General features: G+C 40.7%; 1 protein-coding gene across 2 annotated transcripts; it reads left to right on the forward strand.

Moving 5' to 3' along the window:
- Nucleotides 1-5,494: 5,494 nt before the first annotated feature.
- Nucleotides 5,495-17,308, forward strand: LOC139444030 (protein STPG4-like). Of its 2 annotated transcripts, XM_071224931.1 has the most exons (9): nucleotides 5,495-5,648; nucleotides 6,037-6,057; nucleotides 12,583-12,657; nucleotides 13,754-13,923; nucleotides 14,311-14,395; nucleotides 14,532-14,605; nucleotides 15,141-15,195; nucleotides 16,382-16,489; nucleotides 16,718-17,308. In XM_071224931.1, the coding sequence occupies exons 1-9, from the start codon at nucleotides 5,502-5,504 to the stop codon at nucleotides 16,829-16,831; spliced, it is 849 nt and encodes a 282-aa protein (XP_071081032.1). In that variant the 5' UTR covers nucleotides 5,495-5,501; the 3' UTR covers nucleotides 16,832-17,308. The 2 variants fall into 2 exon arrangements, with proteins under 2 accessions (XP_071081032.1, XP_071081033.1); XM_071224932.1 differs by lacking the exon at nucleotides 6,037-6,057.
- The last annotated feature ends 75 nt before the right edge of the window (nucleotides 17,309-17,383 follow it).

Below are 17,383 nucleotides of genomic sequence, written 5' to 3' on the forward strand. Positions count from 1 at the left end.
GCCTAAGTGCTGATAATGCTATTTTGCCGATTGCGTCATTATCTAGTACGGAACATGACACCTGTGAGAAAACGTAACTATCAGACAGATGGGAAATATATATATATATATATATATATATATATATATATATATATATATATATACACACAAATGGAACACGGAACAAAGATGGAGCAATCTAGACTTGAGTTGAATCTCTTTTCGTAATATATTCCCCAGGGTGAGGGGACAAGGCTAACTCTGTGGTGGCCGCACAACAGACTGCTAGAATTTGACTTTGAAATGCGCCTCAAAGTAGAATACAACCTTAACGCACGTCTGACTCCTTGAACTTACGTTTTTGGCGTTTATCTAAAATGCCTGGTATTTTAAAGCAGAAACCATATTTAAATTTTTACAAAAGTAAATAGTCACACACTCATACAAACATAAACTTCGGCAAAATAAAAAAGTATGCACTTGAACCATGTCTTTGAACCAAAAATAATTACGAACGTTATCAATCCGTTTCTTGACCGAAAACGGTCGCTAAAAAACGCTGAAAACGTGAGGTCCAAACTACAACTATGACCCGACCGGGTAGGAATTGGTCTTCAGCAACCCATGCTTGTCCTACGAGGCGACTAACTGGAATCCTAACTGCGTAGATCGATGTTCGTTGTATCAATCACTGGATTGTCTGGTCCAGACTCGATTATTAACAGACCGACGTCATATAGCTGGAATATTGCTGAGTGCGGCGTTAAACAACAAACAAGGAACTATAGTACCTTTCAAGTGTCGATTAGCAGTGTAAGTGGCTGTTTAAAGGGACATTAAAACACACTACACTTGCTCAGTCTGGATGCTCACGTTTGAGAACAGACCTATACTGTGAGAAGATTGACATGAAAATAATGTGTGTAGCTCAATTTGTTCAGCTGCGGTAACCGTATCTGTTTGAAGCTACTTTGATTTTAGACAAATATCGTCATTTATTTTTAAGGAGCAGCACTTACGGTGACAGAGACAAAATTCTTTTCTCTTTTGTTTGTTGTTTTTTTAGGAGGGGGGTGGCGGGGGTCAAGTTGTTTGTGAGTGAGTGAGTATGGTTTTACGCCGCTTTTAGCAATATTCCAGCAATATCACGGCGGGGGACACCAGAAATAGGCTTCACACATTCACTGTACCCATGTCGGGAATCGAACCCGGGTGACGAGCGAACGCTTTTACCACTAGGCTACCCGACCGCCCCAGTTGATTGTGTCGGTCGGTTATAGTGATTTTTAAATGCAGGATGTTCCACTTTTTGTTTGAATTTTGCAGTTGTATTTCGTTAAATATAGAATAAATGTTTACGTCCCATCGTGTGTACGACGCGTTATGAGATTCAGATATCTTTTTCGCATAGTATCCATTTCACCGACGGTCTTTCTCGACAAGGCGAGACAAGTTATCTCCCTTTTCTACCGGGCGATTGACGTGTAGAAGATTCATAAATGAATATCAAAAGAAGGCGTCACCCATGCTATTGGGTGAGTGAGTTTAATGCCGCTGTTAACAGTATTGCAGTTATATCACGACATGTCAGATTAATGTGGAAAGAAAGCGATGCAGGTCTCAGACGTTTACCACTTTGGTGAAACCCATGAGCAAGGCCATGGTGCTGACAAACCTAGAAACATAATGGAACGATACACTATGGATTATACACAATTGTTTAAAGGTACTTTGTACACTGGCCAATTGCGCAATACACATCTGGCAGCAACGTGCACGGCACTGTTACATGATTCGTTCACCACGTACATCAAATATTGTACCACCACATCTTGAGCTGCACGTGCACGTTTCATTTCGACCCAGTGCACTGCAGTCGGTTGTGTTTGCGGAATGGCTCCTCCTCAGCGTTAAACTATTCATGTTAAAGAATTACACCAAAAGCGTGTATTCGTGAAAACACTGTTCCGTTCTATCTTTATGAGTCTATTTGTATGGCGCCAAACTCCATACCAGCTCATGGCGCTTACATTATTACCCCTGTCAATGGATCAGTGAGCACTCGATTTTCATTCTCAGCTCCCTGGGGAGTATACAACCCAAGGTGCCTGTGAGGCGCTAGAAGGTTAACAACCACATTGCCATCTCATCCTACCGGGTACCCTCTCACTGCTGGGTGAACAGAGGCACGTTTCGAACAACGTCACTTGCCACAGGAGACACCACATGTGGTACATGTGCTTCAGTGTGGGGCAGGACCAAAGCCCCCGAAACTCTCAGGAGGAGGCTGCTGAACGTGGTCACCCATCCAACTACTCTCCAACTACTCTCCGAGACCAACGATGCTTAACTTCACATGATTAGTGATCTGTGCGCTGTGCGCTGTGCACAGGACCACGTGCCACCACGACCAGTCATGATTGTTTTACACAATAACCTCCATCTAGCAATGTGAGGAATTTAACACGTACATCCCGTGAAGAGCCCGGTTAGAATAGGGCTTCAGCAACCAATGCTTGTCGTAAGAGGCGACCAACAGGATCGGCTTGATTTGGTTGATGCATGTCATCGATCCCAATTGTGTGTATCGATGCTCATGATGTCAATCACTGGATTGTCTGGTCCAGACTCGATTATTTACAGACCACCGTCATATACCTGGAATATTGCCGAGTGTGGCGTTAAACAGCAAACAAACAAACGTACATGTCTTGTGCCTCACCGTCCGCACAAACCCTCAAATGTTTCAACCGTGCCCATTGTTCTTATCTTACCATACTCATGAATGTTGGATCCTGACTGTCCGAGAACCATTCTATTATTGTCAATGTACCCTGCTAATATTTTAGGTACCATTCTTATGTTCCCCGCTTGAGGAAACTACTTGATAATAGAGTAAGTGAGCGTGTATGGTTTTTACGCCGCTTTTAGCAATATTCCTGCAATATCACGGCGGGGGTCACCAGAAATGGGCTTCACACATTGTACCCATGTCGGGAATCGAACCCGGGTCCTCGGCGTGACGAGCGAACGCTTTAAGCACAAGGCTACCCGACCGCCCCACTTGAAAATAGAAGAATCGACATAAATAATTTATTTCGACTATTAAATATTAACATAACATTGTATTTACTGGTGGAATCTAGCTTTTTGTGGGTATGTAAATTGCTTAAGAAACTTAATTCATCGCAATAATTTGTTCATCTATCATGTATACGTTGCAAAATATTATTCGCTTAATAAATTTAAGTCCAGGTAATAAATTTATTACGGAGTAAATCAATCATGACTACAATAGCTGGTCATAGAAAACCAAATATGATTTTTTAATACGAAGGATGTCAATGAGCAAGGTTTGAATGATATTCTTTTGTCAAAAATGGGCGAATAAGTGAGTGAGTGAGTTGGGTTTAACACCATTTTTAACAGTATTCCAGTAATATCGCGGCGTGTCAGCTTAATGTGGGAGGAAAGCCCGAAGTGATGCAGGTCTCGGACGTTTACCACTTCGGTGAAACCCACGAGCACGGGTATGGTGCTGACAAACCTAGAAAAATAATCGGGGCGAACCGGGATTCGAACCCACAATCTGGCGTGCCCAAGGGACGCAACTCTGCACAGAGAATCGCGGCGCCTTAGACGACTAGGCCACCCGCGCCCCGACATAATTGGAATACTGTTAAAATCGGCTCACTCGCTCAAAATTACACTAAAAGTGGTATGGACACATTTTATTGATTGAAGCGCTCCATAAATGTTTGCTGGTATTCCGTGTATGACTCTCAGGGAACACGTCTCACCTTGATGGTGGTACAGCAGCCACGCTATATATGGTATATGAAATTCACCCTCGATAATCCAGTGTATTCCATCTACCTTGTATAGTGATAATGATTCATCTGGTCCAGGATATTTATCATTACAGAATGGAAACACGGTCCAATGGATCATCGAGTCTGTGCCACAACTGTGTAATATCTATCCTGAAATGCTGAAGCCCAAAACGAGTATTTAATTTTCCTTTAAGAGAGTGTGTCTTTACCCCGTTATTAATAATGATGTGATATCATGACGCAGAACATGCCAGTACCCCCGAAGAGAAAATTGGCATTATTTATTGAAAACTTGTACCAAGTGGTTTACATCTTTGCAGGGTTGTTTTCATAAAACATTAATATTTGTAAAGGGCAGTCATTATTAAAGCTTACAACTGTGAAATAGAAAAATTATAAACAAAATTATAAGCAATTTCACGTTTCATATCATTCCTAATGGTCGTGAAAGAATAATACTGGTATACTGTCTTCACAATCGCCCTGGGGCGGTCGGGTAGCCTAGTGGTTAAAGCGTTCGCTCGTCACGCCAAAAACCCGGGTTCGATTCCCGACATGGGTACAATGTGTGAAGCCAATCTCTGGTGTCCCCTGCCGTGATATTGCTGGAATATTGCTAAAAGCGGCGTAACACCATATTCACTCACTCACTCACTCACAATCGCCGTATCCTACCCCAAAACGTCTATAATTATATATATTGTGGCTATTTCACAAAATACTGACAGTAACCTCCTACAATTCCTATCAAGTCTACAGCTAGTCTGTATGTGGGCTCTTTAACCTATGTCCGTTAGCATAAGGAGCAAATATCAAACACCACGAACCTTTTTAACCAGGAGAATTTGAAATATCAAAAAGTAACGTCACCAACTCCTCAAACCCCCAATGAAATAGTAACAGGTTTTCTGTGGTTTAAAATAAATCCCCATATAAAATGTCCAATGTGAACAATAGTCCTTCCGAGCGAAATGATTTATACACAGACTTGCTGCGCGTTATATGACAAATTCAATTCTTCGCTGTCAAGTTTTCAATTAGATTAAAATATCTGTACATTGAAAATACAGTATGTTTATCTCCTAATTAATAGTTAAATTTCAATAACATTTATTTTATTTTCATCGTTACTCCCCTTAAAAGGCTGGCGTCCTTATATGATTATAACTAGACTTACTAAGTACAAACGTGCGATAACGAATGACATGGTTTTTTTCCTTTAGTCCAGACTTGAAACAAGGCTAGCAGATTTATTTCACGTCTAAATATAATGGATTGTGTCTATCGGGCACATCTCGAATTATTCTATAGCCAACATGATATACTCGTGATACAACACATGTAAAAGTACCGCCTGTGTTGTTTACTGACAAGCCCAAACACTTGTAATCTACATAGTAAACACACACGTAGTCGTCCCCGTGTCCTTATACCGTGATTAGAGCTCATTAGCGTAACCACTGTTAGTTGATACATCTTTGATAAATATCATATTCCTGGTCCACGCAACCTCACGAACCAACAATGCGATGACGTAATCATCCCGAGGGTAACGTTCTAATCCTGCACGACAATCAGACCGTCACGTGACTTCACAGTTCGGACGCCCGTCGCCAAGGACGCTATAACGGCGAGGCTCAGCTTGAACCACGATGTAAACTGACGGCTGGCGAGTCCCACAGAGACATGGCTACGGTAAAGGCTGTCACCCCACAGGAACCCGAGAGACAGACTCAGGGGGAGGGGGGCAAAGGTGACGAGAAGCGCAGGGTGAGGATCCGATGTGTTTCGGACTCCCAAGTATATATCCGAGGGCACCGACACCCATGGGAGGTATGTTTTTACTGCTATCGAAAGATTGCATGTTTTTTATAACGATACGAACCAGAAATAACTCCAAGATTATCTTGTTATTCATAAGATATCAAATGTGTACATATCGATAGCAAACTATATACTTTACAAGCCACAACGTCCTAGCATGTGTTTAATTTTGATTGACATATTCATGTATACTCAGTCAATGTTATGCCATGTTCAGTTTGTAGTAACTGTATGTACATACATATATCTTCTTAATCGCATATTCATATCACTCATTATTTTTTTATCATAATTTCTTTAGATTTTAAAAGAAAAAGTTTTATGTGCATTTCGTTCTTTTGAATTTATAAATATTTTAAAACAATACGTTTTTTGCATGTATTTACTTTACGTTCAGGTAAACGGGCAATCAGACCAGGTAACACCTGTCAACAGCTGCATGAACACACATATATACTAGTATATATGCACCTCACCTATGTGCTGCTTCTGTTATACAGACATAGTAACACTCCCATAGCAACTCCTATAGAACGTTACACATCTCCCAGATTAACGTTTCTATGAATATATCATAGACTCTCTGTAGCCTGTCATATTCCTTGCTATATTTACTTAATGTTCTTTTATTACGTGCTTATCTTTATATTTTTAAAAATCTGCATGATCTACCGTAAGTGTACACGATATCGATTTATGTAGTAATGACGATGTAGATTTATGTCGTAATGACGATATCGATTTTATGTCGTAATGACGATATCTATTTATGTCGTAATGACGATATCGATTTATGTCGTAATGACGATATCGATTTTATGTCGTAATGACATCCATTTCAATATATGTATATGCAATGTCTTTAATATTAACACGTGTACTTAAGTCTCTCTAGAATAGAATGTAAATGTCACCCCTGCATAATACGCCACTGTGCCTATCACCCCACCCCAACCCCCTCAAAACCGATAACGGGATCCCACTGTGTTTTGTCCACGTTTCTTAGTCCCCATGAGCATTTTAAAACACTAGGTCCTTATTGCGACAGCTACTGGGTCTCCCCAACCCTAACTTCAATTCAATTGACTGAAATAAATCTATAAGGTATATCCTACCCCACCCTAACTGTCTAGTTCAGTGTGGGCATGGCTTAAAAAATGGTCCGACTGTGCAAGCTTTTGGGTCAACCCAACCCCTAACGTTCAGAGACCCGTTCCACAAAGCGATCGTAACTACAATCAACTTAGCGCCCAACCCCGCTTTGTGGAACGGGACCCAGTTCAATAGACTGAAATTAATCGATCTATAGTATATACTGTCCCCGCCCCCAACTGTCTACTTCAGTAATTGTATGACTTATCATGCCCAAACAGTGGAAGGGTAAATAAATTCAACGACCCGCAGTTGGAGAGGACAGCAAGGGTGTGTAAATGTTGTCAAATCACAAACATTGCTATAAATCATCCCCACTTCCACTCATAGTGCTGGCTTTTCACAGCTTTATCGTGTGGTTCTATAGCGACACACTTCTCACTGGTAGAGCATTAAGTGTTATAACCATTTATTAGCAATTCTATACTGTAGAGTAGTGCTGTTACTGTCTTATATTCATACTGACCATATCTACCACCGTACGTGATGTTTATTACCCCGAATAGGCACTGTAAACACTGTATCAATGCCACACTGGGCCAAATGGCCATAATTGTGATAGTCAGTGTTATTATGCGTCGACATGAACAAACGCGACATATTATCAATAGGTTTACAGCCACATGTAGATTGACAGAGCGTCACATATTTACAGAAATAACTCGCATCGATACACACCATATACATTTATTAAACAAATAACAATACATCTTCGTACACATTCCCAGGATCATAAAAAAATCTACTCTGTTTTAAATAGAAATATGTAAGTGAATCTCGGGGACAATAAATGATATTTTTCAATATCCTAACAATACCGGAATAATTATTTGTTTTAATAAGATAGTAAACATCACTTGTTCAACCGTAACTAGACGTTGAGAAGCTATAATACAGGTTGTTACTAAGGGTGACGCATGCTATGAAGGCGACTAACGGGTTCGGGTGGTCAGGCTCGCTGACTTAGTTGATGCATGTCATCGATCCCAATTGCGTGGATCGATGTTCGTGGTGTAAATCACTTGATCGTCTGGTCCAGACTCGATTATTTACAGACCGCCGTCATTTAGCTGGAATATTGCTGAGTGCGGCGTAAAACAACAAACCCAAAAAAACATGCTGTGAAATGTAAAACTTGGATCCTTAGACAAGTTCGACGTTCGAAGAGGGTTAAGGGTGCACTATATTGTACAGTGTATAGTGTCGTTTATACGTGTTCAGTTAAAAGAGTATTTAGTGTACTACAGGTCCATTTTTTTAATATATTTTTTAAATAATTAATGTTTAAGTTTTTAAGATACATTTGCAAGAGGTTTTAATTGCAGTATCTTAAATAATTTATTAATATTGATAGCGCCAGTAAATGTGTTTTAAACATTCTTGGTCGGCGGGATAAAAAAAATAACACATCAGGTTTAAAAGAAGTCTGGCCTAAGCATGAAACCCTGTGTCATTCCACCCTAGCTGGTAGCGCTGATATTTCTGGCTTGCTTGTATCTTGAATTATGCATAGCGCTTGTATCATAGTGCACAGAGAACCCATGAAACAGCCAGCAAGTGTTCACTTAGCAGCATCTCATCCCCGTACAAAGACTAAACCGTGACCCTTCTGAATAATGCATATAAGTAATTACTGTATATCCCGCACGGCCCGACAAACCCGTTATATGACGTGCATACGTTAATTCCGTATTATGTTTATGCATTATATAACAGTATGAGAATTAGTTACCGTTATGGCATCAGCCCATGGGATTAGGTTACCTGTAGAGAAGTTGGTCCGTTGTGTTCAACTCTATTGGGTACAGGTAAAATTGACGTAAATATTTTACCAAAAACATATTCAATAAGAAATACTTTTGAGAAAAATAAAAATGACTTTTGTCATGTAGCGTAACTACGTGTCCATTCAATAATCATATAGACTTGAAGGATGTATTTAGGAAATAACATGAGAAGAAATCCAAGGCATCAAACTGATATTTTCTAAACCAGTGCCATTTTCTTAAAATGTTTGTTATATTTATGAATGTACTGTTATGACAATGACCTAAAAATATGCAAAACATATTCATCAACTAACTTTTATTGATGGATCAAAAACACGATATTGAGACGCTGATATATATGTTTCAGATCAGAAATTAAAGTATAGTATGCGATGAGAGAACAGGAACGCTACGTTTCAATATTTGCTGATGACTACACCTTTAACTGAAGATGACTATTTTGGTCCTTAGCAAACGTTGAGTAGTATATTATTCCGTCTAGAGGCATATTCCAACAAGTATAGAAAAATATGCCCGGGTTATTTAATTTTGCACATGAAACCATACACATTATGCTAACACATGTCTCGGATTTTACCGAACGACGCAGCGTTACGTTTTGGCTGAGGCTTTGAAACAGATGAAGCGGGGATTATAGAGTTAGCCCTAGATTAGAGCCACGACAAACTAGCGTGGTAACGGATAGCCAAACCCTGCCATGGTTCAGGGTATTATACTGGAGGTATTGTAGGTACATCGGATCCCAGTCAACCGTTAATTTTCGATCAGTATTTGAAATAAAATGTTGGCCAGATCTGACCTGTAACGCCCACGGTATTCGGTGCGTTGTATATACAGAGTATTTATGACGTGTCATGTTAAACTCGCCTACTTGAGTCAACTCATGATCTACTGTTTTGAAATTATGCCAGGTGATATGCTATCGTGTGGTGTAGCTGATAATATACATCTATAGAGCGTCGTGAGAAACGTGTACTCTAGTATGAACTGCTATACCGTGACCGTTCCATAACAACTTGACTTACCGATCTAGTTGAAGTCTGTCTCCTATACCCTGGAGTATAAATTAAAAAACGAATACAACTGAATTCTAGGATGATTTGGCAAGTCTAGATTAAGCATTGTTCTGGTCTCCATGTGGATTGTATTTTTTTATTTTGTAGCTACATGTTTTTAAATATATTATTTAATAAGATAACTTTACTTCCGGGACTAAACGTTCATCTACTCCAGTACAGGTGCAGGGTTAGTCTGTCTTACAGACCCTGATACAAATATATATCAAATACAGCCCATGCAAGTCTATGTTTCGCAAGTCTAGATCACTGCAGTATCTGAAAATGAAGAGAGTCACTGGGCTCCTTTTTATTATATTTTTATTAAGATAACAGAACAACTGTATTTTTCTGTACGACATGTTCATTTCAGAGACTAGATGTTAGTCTAGTGCAGGGTGTCTCTGCGACGGTGTTGGTCCTACCCTTGTCAATCTTGAATGTTCCGTTACTAAGTGACTACGTCGCTCTTTAAACTTATTTGTTTTCATATATATATGATGTTGTGACTGTCAACGTAGAAATTACAAAAGTAATGTATGAACCTCTTCTTGTTCAATGCGTATTTGGTTGTTTGTCAATACGATTTTATTTCCAACTGTCTCTGATTTCTGTTGTTGTTTTCTTAATTAGGCAAAATTATGAAAGCGTATTACAGTAAACTACGGTTATAACGAACACGCTTATAACGAACTGACGGATATAACGAACTTACTTTTTGGTCCCGACTATTTGCTGTAGTTATGCTGTATATATGCTTATAACGAACTACGGTTATAACGAACTAAAATTAGTAGTCCCTTTGAGTTCGTTATAACCGTACTTTACTTTACTCTTGTTTATAGGAGATTTGAAAACATGTCATTTTTTATGGATAGCAACCTCTTTTATTCTTTGTCACGACGTTTCAGAGCAACTTCTTACTCCTTCATCAGGTGAATTCACACGATGAAGGAGAAAGAAGTACTGAAACGTCGTGACAAAGAATATAAGAAGTTGCTCGCCATAAAAAGTGTCATGTATTCATGGGGTCCCGTTATACCGTTGCTGTGCAATGCTGAAAATGACGCATAATCACCCACTCTAGCAACGGTTTACTTGTTACATCGACCCAGTGTGTTGACGTCACCCTTGTAGGTCTCCGGGCAGAACCAAACACCCAGATCAATAACACTAACTAGCTGCTTTGTTTCGGGTGTTGATTAGGTAGGACTGAGAAAATAATATCTACGTGTTGTATCATGCACATGAAATATTTGGTTAAACCTTTACTAAAGCCAGACATATTTCTAACGAGTCAGTAGTTGTTTTATTAGTCTTGAACACGGAAGAAAAGAAATCTTGTGACAGGCAATCGTCTCTTGGTCAATAAATAATCAATCACCGTTTGTATTATGTTTCTAGTTCCGTGGAAACACATTGATTGTCAGGAAAACTAGGCTACCATTTGGTAACTGCTTTAAGGTCGAAGATTAGATAAGCAGGATATTAAGATTGCTTTGTACACCGAAAACCCCAATATATGTCCTTTTTCAACAGCAAACGATTGGGGTAGACAAAATGACAGTCCCGCGCAGGTCGCGAACATCGATTCATCAAAATAGTTATCTGCACGTATTTGATTATTCATTGCAGCGCGTGACACATTCGTAACACTGTGTGGAGCTTGTTTCCACACACAACTCTGGCGTCAAATTAGGTTATTTGTATAAATACATCGCATTTGCATATACCTGAAATAAGTATATGATTGATAATTTAGAAGGTATGTCAATATATACGTATAACAATTAAACCTTTTAAACCTTTTAAAACTTTTAATTTAATATCATAGATTACTTACCAGTCACTAATCAGCGCTGTAATTTGTCCTTGGCTTTCCGGTTTGTTTGTTTGTATCTTTGTTATTTAACGCCGCACTCAGCAATATTCCAGCTTTATGACGGTGTGCTGTAAATAATCGAGTCTGGACCAGACAATACAGTGATGCAGTAGGGATACAAAGACATGCATCAACCAAGTCAGCGAAACTGACCACCCGATCCCGCAAGTCGTCTCTTACGACAAGCTTAGGTTTGCTGAAGACCGATTCTAACACGGATCTTCACGAGGATTTTAATTTAGCACTAAATGGCATGTCATGTTTATGCTGAGTGTTCATGTATTAAATACTAATAGTTACAGATTATCTTCCAACATGAAACAGCTGCTCGGGTGTACACCAATAATCACACTATAGACACCCAAGACGCTTACTGACAATACTGTCCGTTTTACGTCACTAATGCTGTCTGTAATACGTCAACAATTCTGTCTGTAATACGTCAACAATTCTGTCTCTATTACGTCAACAATTCTGTCTGTGTAACGTCACTAAAGCTGTTTGTATTACGTCAACAATGCTGTCTGTATTACATCAACAATCCAGTCTGTATTACGTCAACAATTCTGTCTGTATTACGTCAACAATGTTACCTGTATTACATCAACAATCCTGTCTGTATTACGTCAACAGTTCTGTCTGTTTTACGTAAATAATATATTTTTGTATAACGTCAACAATACTGTTCGCATGACATGAACTATGCTGTCTGTATTACGTCAACAATGCAGTATGTGTAAGGGCGTTTGTATTACGCAATCAGTACTGACGGTACTACGTCTTCAGTGCTGCCTGCATTACACAACAATGCCGCAGAGCGCATAAAATAATTACACACGTGCTTCGTATGGAGTTATTTTTGACCATAGGGATATGAAACGACCTTCACCTTAAATCAAAGGCCCAACAGGCAGACGTTTCGAAATAACACGTTTCTTCCAGTTAACTAATATTGCTATGTGAGATATAGTTGACTTACTACGAGATGTATACCATGGAGATATCCCAGTTTGACATACTGATCGTATATTGATAATCTATACATTATTTCTTGTGCTGCATAGAACCGGAAGGCCCTGAGTGAACACTATGAAGGTCCGATTTCCGACCGGGAAAGCTGGTGGAGGTGCTACATCCGGGTGAGTACACGTGCAGTAACATGAGGTGAGGTGAGGTGAAATTGGGTTTAACGTCGCGTCCAAGATTATGGCACTTATATAGCGACGTGCATGCACGTGTATGTGTGGCTGCTTGTACTAGTCCGGACTGATTCCGATTTATAGTGCTAGCTCACTGAGATACCATGCCGCAGTTTAACATGAATACCCCACTCAGACACAGTATACTGACTCCGAGCCGACCAGTCCTTGTTTTAGCCCCTTAATGCCGAGCGCCAGACAGGGTAACAACAAGTACAATCTTTTAACGTCTTTTTGTATGACGCGGCCGGGGATCGAACCTTGGACTTGGGCGGACGCTCTACCACGGTCTTCAGTAACATGATCCAGTAATGCCTAAAACTAATGTTCGTCTTCTGGACAATGTTCAATTTTTTATTGTGTCACTTGTCAAACGGTTTAACATTCCTTAGGTGATCATTTGCTTAAGTGGGTTCGTCATAGTAGTGCTAGAGTCGAGTGGATTGGAAGTTTCGAAAATTTGGATACAATTCAATCAAAACTCACTTGGGACACGGGTGGCCGAGTCCCTTTAGGCGCCGCAATTCGCTTTGAAGAGTTGCGTCCCTTGGGCACGCCAGAAACCTATGCTTGTGGATTCGATGTGAAAAAACAGGAGGTTAACGTCGCGTCCAAGATTATTGCAGTTTAGCGACGTGTGTGTGTGTGTGTGTGTGTGTGTGTGTGTGTGTGTGTGTGTGTGTGTGTGTGTGTGTGTGTGTGTGTGTGCGTGTGTGCTCATACCGAATTTATAGTGCTGGCTCACTGAGATACCATGCCGCAGTTTAACATGAATACCACACCCAGACACAGTATGCCGACTCCGAGCCGACCAGTCCTTGTTTTAGCCTCTTAACAACAATTGCCATTTTTTAACCGTCATTTGGTATGACGCGGCCGGGCATCGAACCCCGGGCCTACCGCTCCCCGGGCGGACGCTCTACCACTAGACCACGGAGGCGGTCCAGTACCCCAGTGGTATGTAGATAACTGGGTAAGTGGAGTGGACCCAAATGTCCCCTCACAGTTGTATGAAAGTTTCTGTCTAATCCTCCAGGAGACGCCGAAACCAGGGACCTATCAGTCCACATCCTTCATAGACGACCTGAAGCAGCGCCCGAACACATACAGGTTCAAGTCTGATGGCCGGAAGGTCGACCCACACCCTCATGGGAAGGGTGCGACCCTCTTACCTGGGGCGTACGAGTTCCCAGATTTTATCCATGGGTGAGTCTCTTAAACTGTTGTGGTGAGTCCCTTTTTGTTTCTAAACTACCTGACGAAAGAATGTATACACACGTGTTTAATGGTGTCTAAACATGAAACAAATAAGAAATGGTTATTCGGTTGTGATGTATTTGATACGGATACATTCTTGTGTTTTGGACCTTAAATTTGCAGTGTTTCGGCGACTATTTTCAGCCCAGTAATGTTTTGATAACGTTTGTAATGATTTGGCCAAATCCAATTTTCATGTGTTTATTTTAAATTTATATGGAATAATTCATGTGGTATACGAGAAATAGGTTTTTCATTTGACAAACACCTTGTAATTAAACTTATTCTTTTAATAAAATCTCCTTTATAATTCGTATCCATTTTTACTGTTTACAGGTCAGAAAAGAAGCCAGGTACTTACAACTTCAAGGCTGCGGGACGTGATGCCTTTGATGTCCTCAATTTTGGTTTAAAAGACAAAGTATGAAGGAGTTTTCTTACCACAATTGTTCACCAACTTAAGTAATTGTATTTATGCCTCGAAAAGTCGCATTTTCGTTAACTGCTACTAAATCAAAAGATGCATGTGGTGAACGTCCCCTCCTTTCTCTTCCCAGGATGTGAACGTCTCCCCAACGGCATACGGCACCGAGCAATACATGACCATCTCTGCCGAAAAATCACCTTCCAGGTACGACTCCTCATCTGTCTACTGTGATGTCTTGCACTCACTGTACAAGCAGCATAAGGAAGCAGCGACCCGTGAAGATCCGGGGTAGAATAGGTCTTCAGCAACCCATGCTTGCCGTAAAAGGCGACTATGCTTGCCGTAAAAGGCGACTATGCTTGCCGTAAAAGGCGACTGTGCTTGTCGTAAAAGGCGACTATGCTTGTCGTAAGAGGCGACTTACGGGATCGAGTGGTAAGGCTCGCTGACTTGGTTGATTCATGTCATCGTATGATGTTAATCACTGGATTGTCTGGTCCAGACTCCAGACGGCCGTCATATAGCTGAAATATTGCTGACTGCAGCGTTAAACAACAAACAAACAACAAAAGGGACAGATACAACATCTCTATATTTTGTCCATTTATCCCAGCAATCATTAAACACAAATCGTGTGAATGATTCAAACGAATCGAATAATGAGAGAATGGAAGCAATAACTGCCATGATCACTTGTTATTTGACGTCAGTAAACAGAAATGTTTGTTCATTTTGCCAGGCATTTCATGTTCAAGTCTCAGTCCAGACGGTTTCCCACCTCCTACTTCCGACCTGTAAGTATATCCCCTGGTGTGACTGAACTCCAATATACATGTACCTACCTCTACTGACAGTGAAGTATGGAAACTCCCTTACACATATAGTTAAAGCCATGCAGAAGCTCTGGACCAGGTAAAACCGCCTTCTCTCGTTTTGTCTTTCTCAGATAACAATAGTTCTCTTTTAGTCCGTTTCATTCACTCGTCAATATAGCTTACCTGACCCTTATGAGTATGAGTGAGCATGGTTTTACGCCGCTTTTAGCAATATTCCAGCAATATCACGGCGGGGGACACCACAAATGGGCTTTACACATTGTACCCATGTGGAGAATCGACCGACCCACCACTCCACCGACCCCTGTCCCTTATTATTGTTCATGGTTCCCTAGGGTACACACCTGACCTTAGACCAGTGATCTTTGGGTCTTCTCAAGTCGCGCGGTAGCACTATCGCTGTTGAATGTATTCAGGACCCCACATGTAGTTATATATCCAAGGAAGTAATTATGTACCACAATATTTTATCATCTTAAAGGCCATCTTCCCGAAGCAAGGGTTGTTAACTTTATAAGTCCAGTTTCCACCCTTGCCGAACTAGCTGGAATTTCGTGGCACGATCGTAGCGCCCGTTATGTCCCTTCTATGTCCCTCATAATCACCTCTCATATCACTTGCATTTGCTTCAAACCATATGGCGGCGCCCAGTCAAGACGATCTGATCGATAATCAATATCTATATTGTCATAAAACGGGTCTTCCCTCGCTAAGTGCACCAAGTCATTTGAGCGCCTTGGTTAAAAACATGAAAAGATTTGGAAAATATCTGTCGACGCTCAGTTGACGGTACACATGCTTTGCAAATCCTCCAGTCAATCGAAATATGCACGTTTAAATGCTTGTTGTTTACGAACCGGATGTTGATTGGACTGTGCATAGATTCGTTAGTCTAGCCAAAATTTAACTCCGGAATTCCAGCATATTTCGGCAAGGAGGGAAGCTGAACTTTCATAGTTGACGCCCTTGCCTCGGGAAGATGCTGAAAGGCTACACATCGGGAGGTGCCTTTAGATGGGTCATTGGTACACTGATTCTTTGTATTACATGTATTGTTGAAGCAACGTGGAGAAAAATAACATTCCGAAAATATGGTACCTATAGTGAAGACTGGTTAAATTATTGTCTTGCTTGTGTTTTGCAGAGAGAGGGACCAGGGCCGGGCATGTACGAGACGATGTCCAAGAACCCCCTCCCCGGCGTCTCCTCCAGTTTCAGATCAAGGACCCCCAGGTTCTCCTCTTCCCACACGGTAAGTGCCTCGCACATGGTGAGAAAGTATCTCTCACACGGTGAGTCAGTGTCTCATACAAGGCGAGCCCGTCTCCGTCCCATTTACCATATCCGAAGCTGTGTGCCATACCAAAATTTTATATCTATCAGACTGATTGCGTTTGACGTTGACCTTGGTATATTGAGGTTTCGTTATATTTCTCCACTACGTCGCTTTTAAAACTATTCTTCTATATTTTCTCCATAGAAAATCCCTGGTCCTGGAACATACGACAAGACCTTCCAGCACCCGATGAAACCGACCATCAGTAAAATGGGCCGGCAGTACGGACTGTTCTTTACCAGCGCTTTCCAGGCGTGATTGTGTCCAACAGTACTCCATACATCAATTGTCGTTCTCCTTACAGAATCCCATGCATCGTTCATCATTTATTGAAACAGGTTTCCATACATTGTTTATATGTGTACAAACAGGATTCCATACATTGTTTATATGTGTCCAAACAGGATTCCATACATTGTTGTTATGTGTCCAAACAGTATTCCATACATTTTTTATTGTTAATCTGTTCAAAGTTAATCACTTGTTTACGATTGTTGTCCTCGTGTGCATTAGGCAAGTTCGAAACATCAAACTTTCCTGAGTGCATGTCTCCCTGATTCACACATGTTTTGGCCCCAATGGCATTCCATTTGTTCTCTTCTAACTTGTATTATCATTGTCCACGTTTGTTCGTTCAGTTATTTCATATTCGTGAATACGGTTTGTCTTTATCTCTCCTTTGTTTTCGGGCCTCAGTTTCAGCAAAGAAAGGATATAAGAGTATTGTATTCCTATATTTGTATATATCCATGAACGTAACACCTTGTGAATTCGAAGTCCATTGAGTAATCGTTTAAGACGATGAAGGGT

Source organism: Haliotis cracherodii, unplaced genomic scaffold (genome assembly GCF_022045235.1).
Source record: "Haliotis cracherodii isolate W230 unplaced genomic scaffold, xgHalCrac1.p SCAF_5, whole genome shotgun sequence".
Taxonomy (NCBI): domain Eukaryota; kingdom Metazoa; phylum Mollusca; class Gastropoda; order Lepetellida; family Haliotidae; genus Haliotis; species Haliotis cracherodii.

Bases quoted from the DNA above. Each gene is read 5' to 3' on its own strand.
- LOC139444030 (XM_071224931.1), top strand. From the start codon at position 5,502: ATGGCTACGGTAAAGGCTGTCACCCCACAGGAACCCGAGAGACAGACT. The intron at 5,649-6,036 runs GTATGTTTTTAC...CTTTACGTTCAG, and splicing joins GGCACCGACACCCATGGGAG to GTAAACGGGCAATCAGACCA. The intron at 14,396-14,531 runs GTATGAAGGAGT...TTCTCTTCCCAG, and splicing joins ATTTTGGTTTAAAAGACAAA to GATGTGAACGTCTCCCCAAC.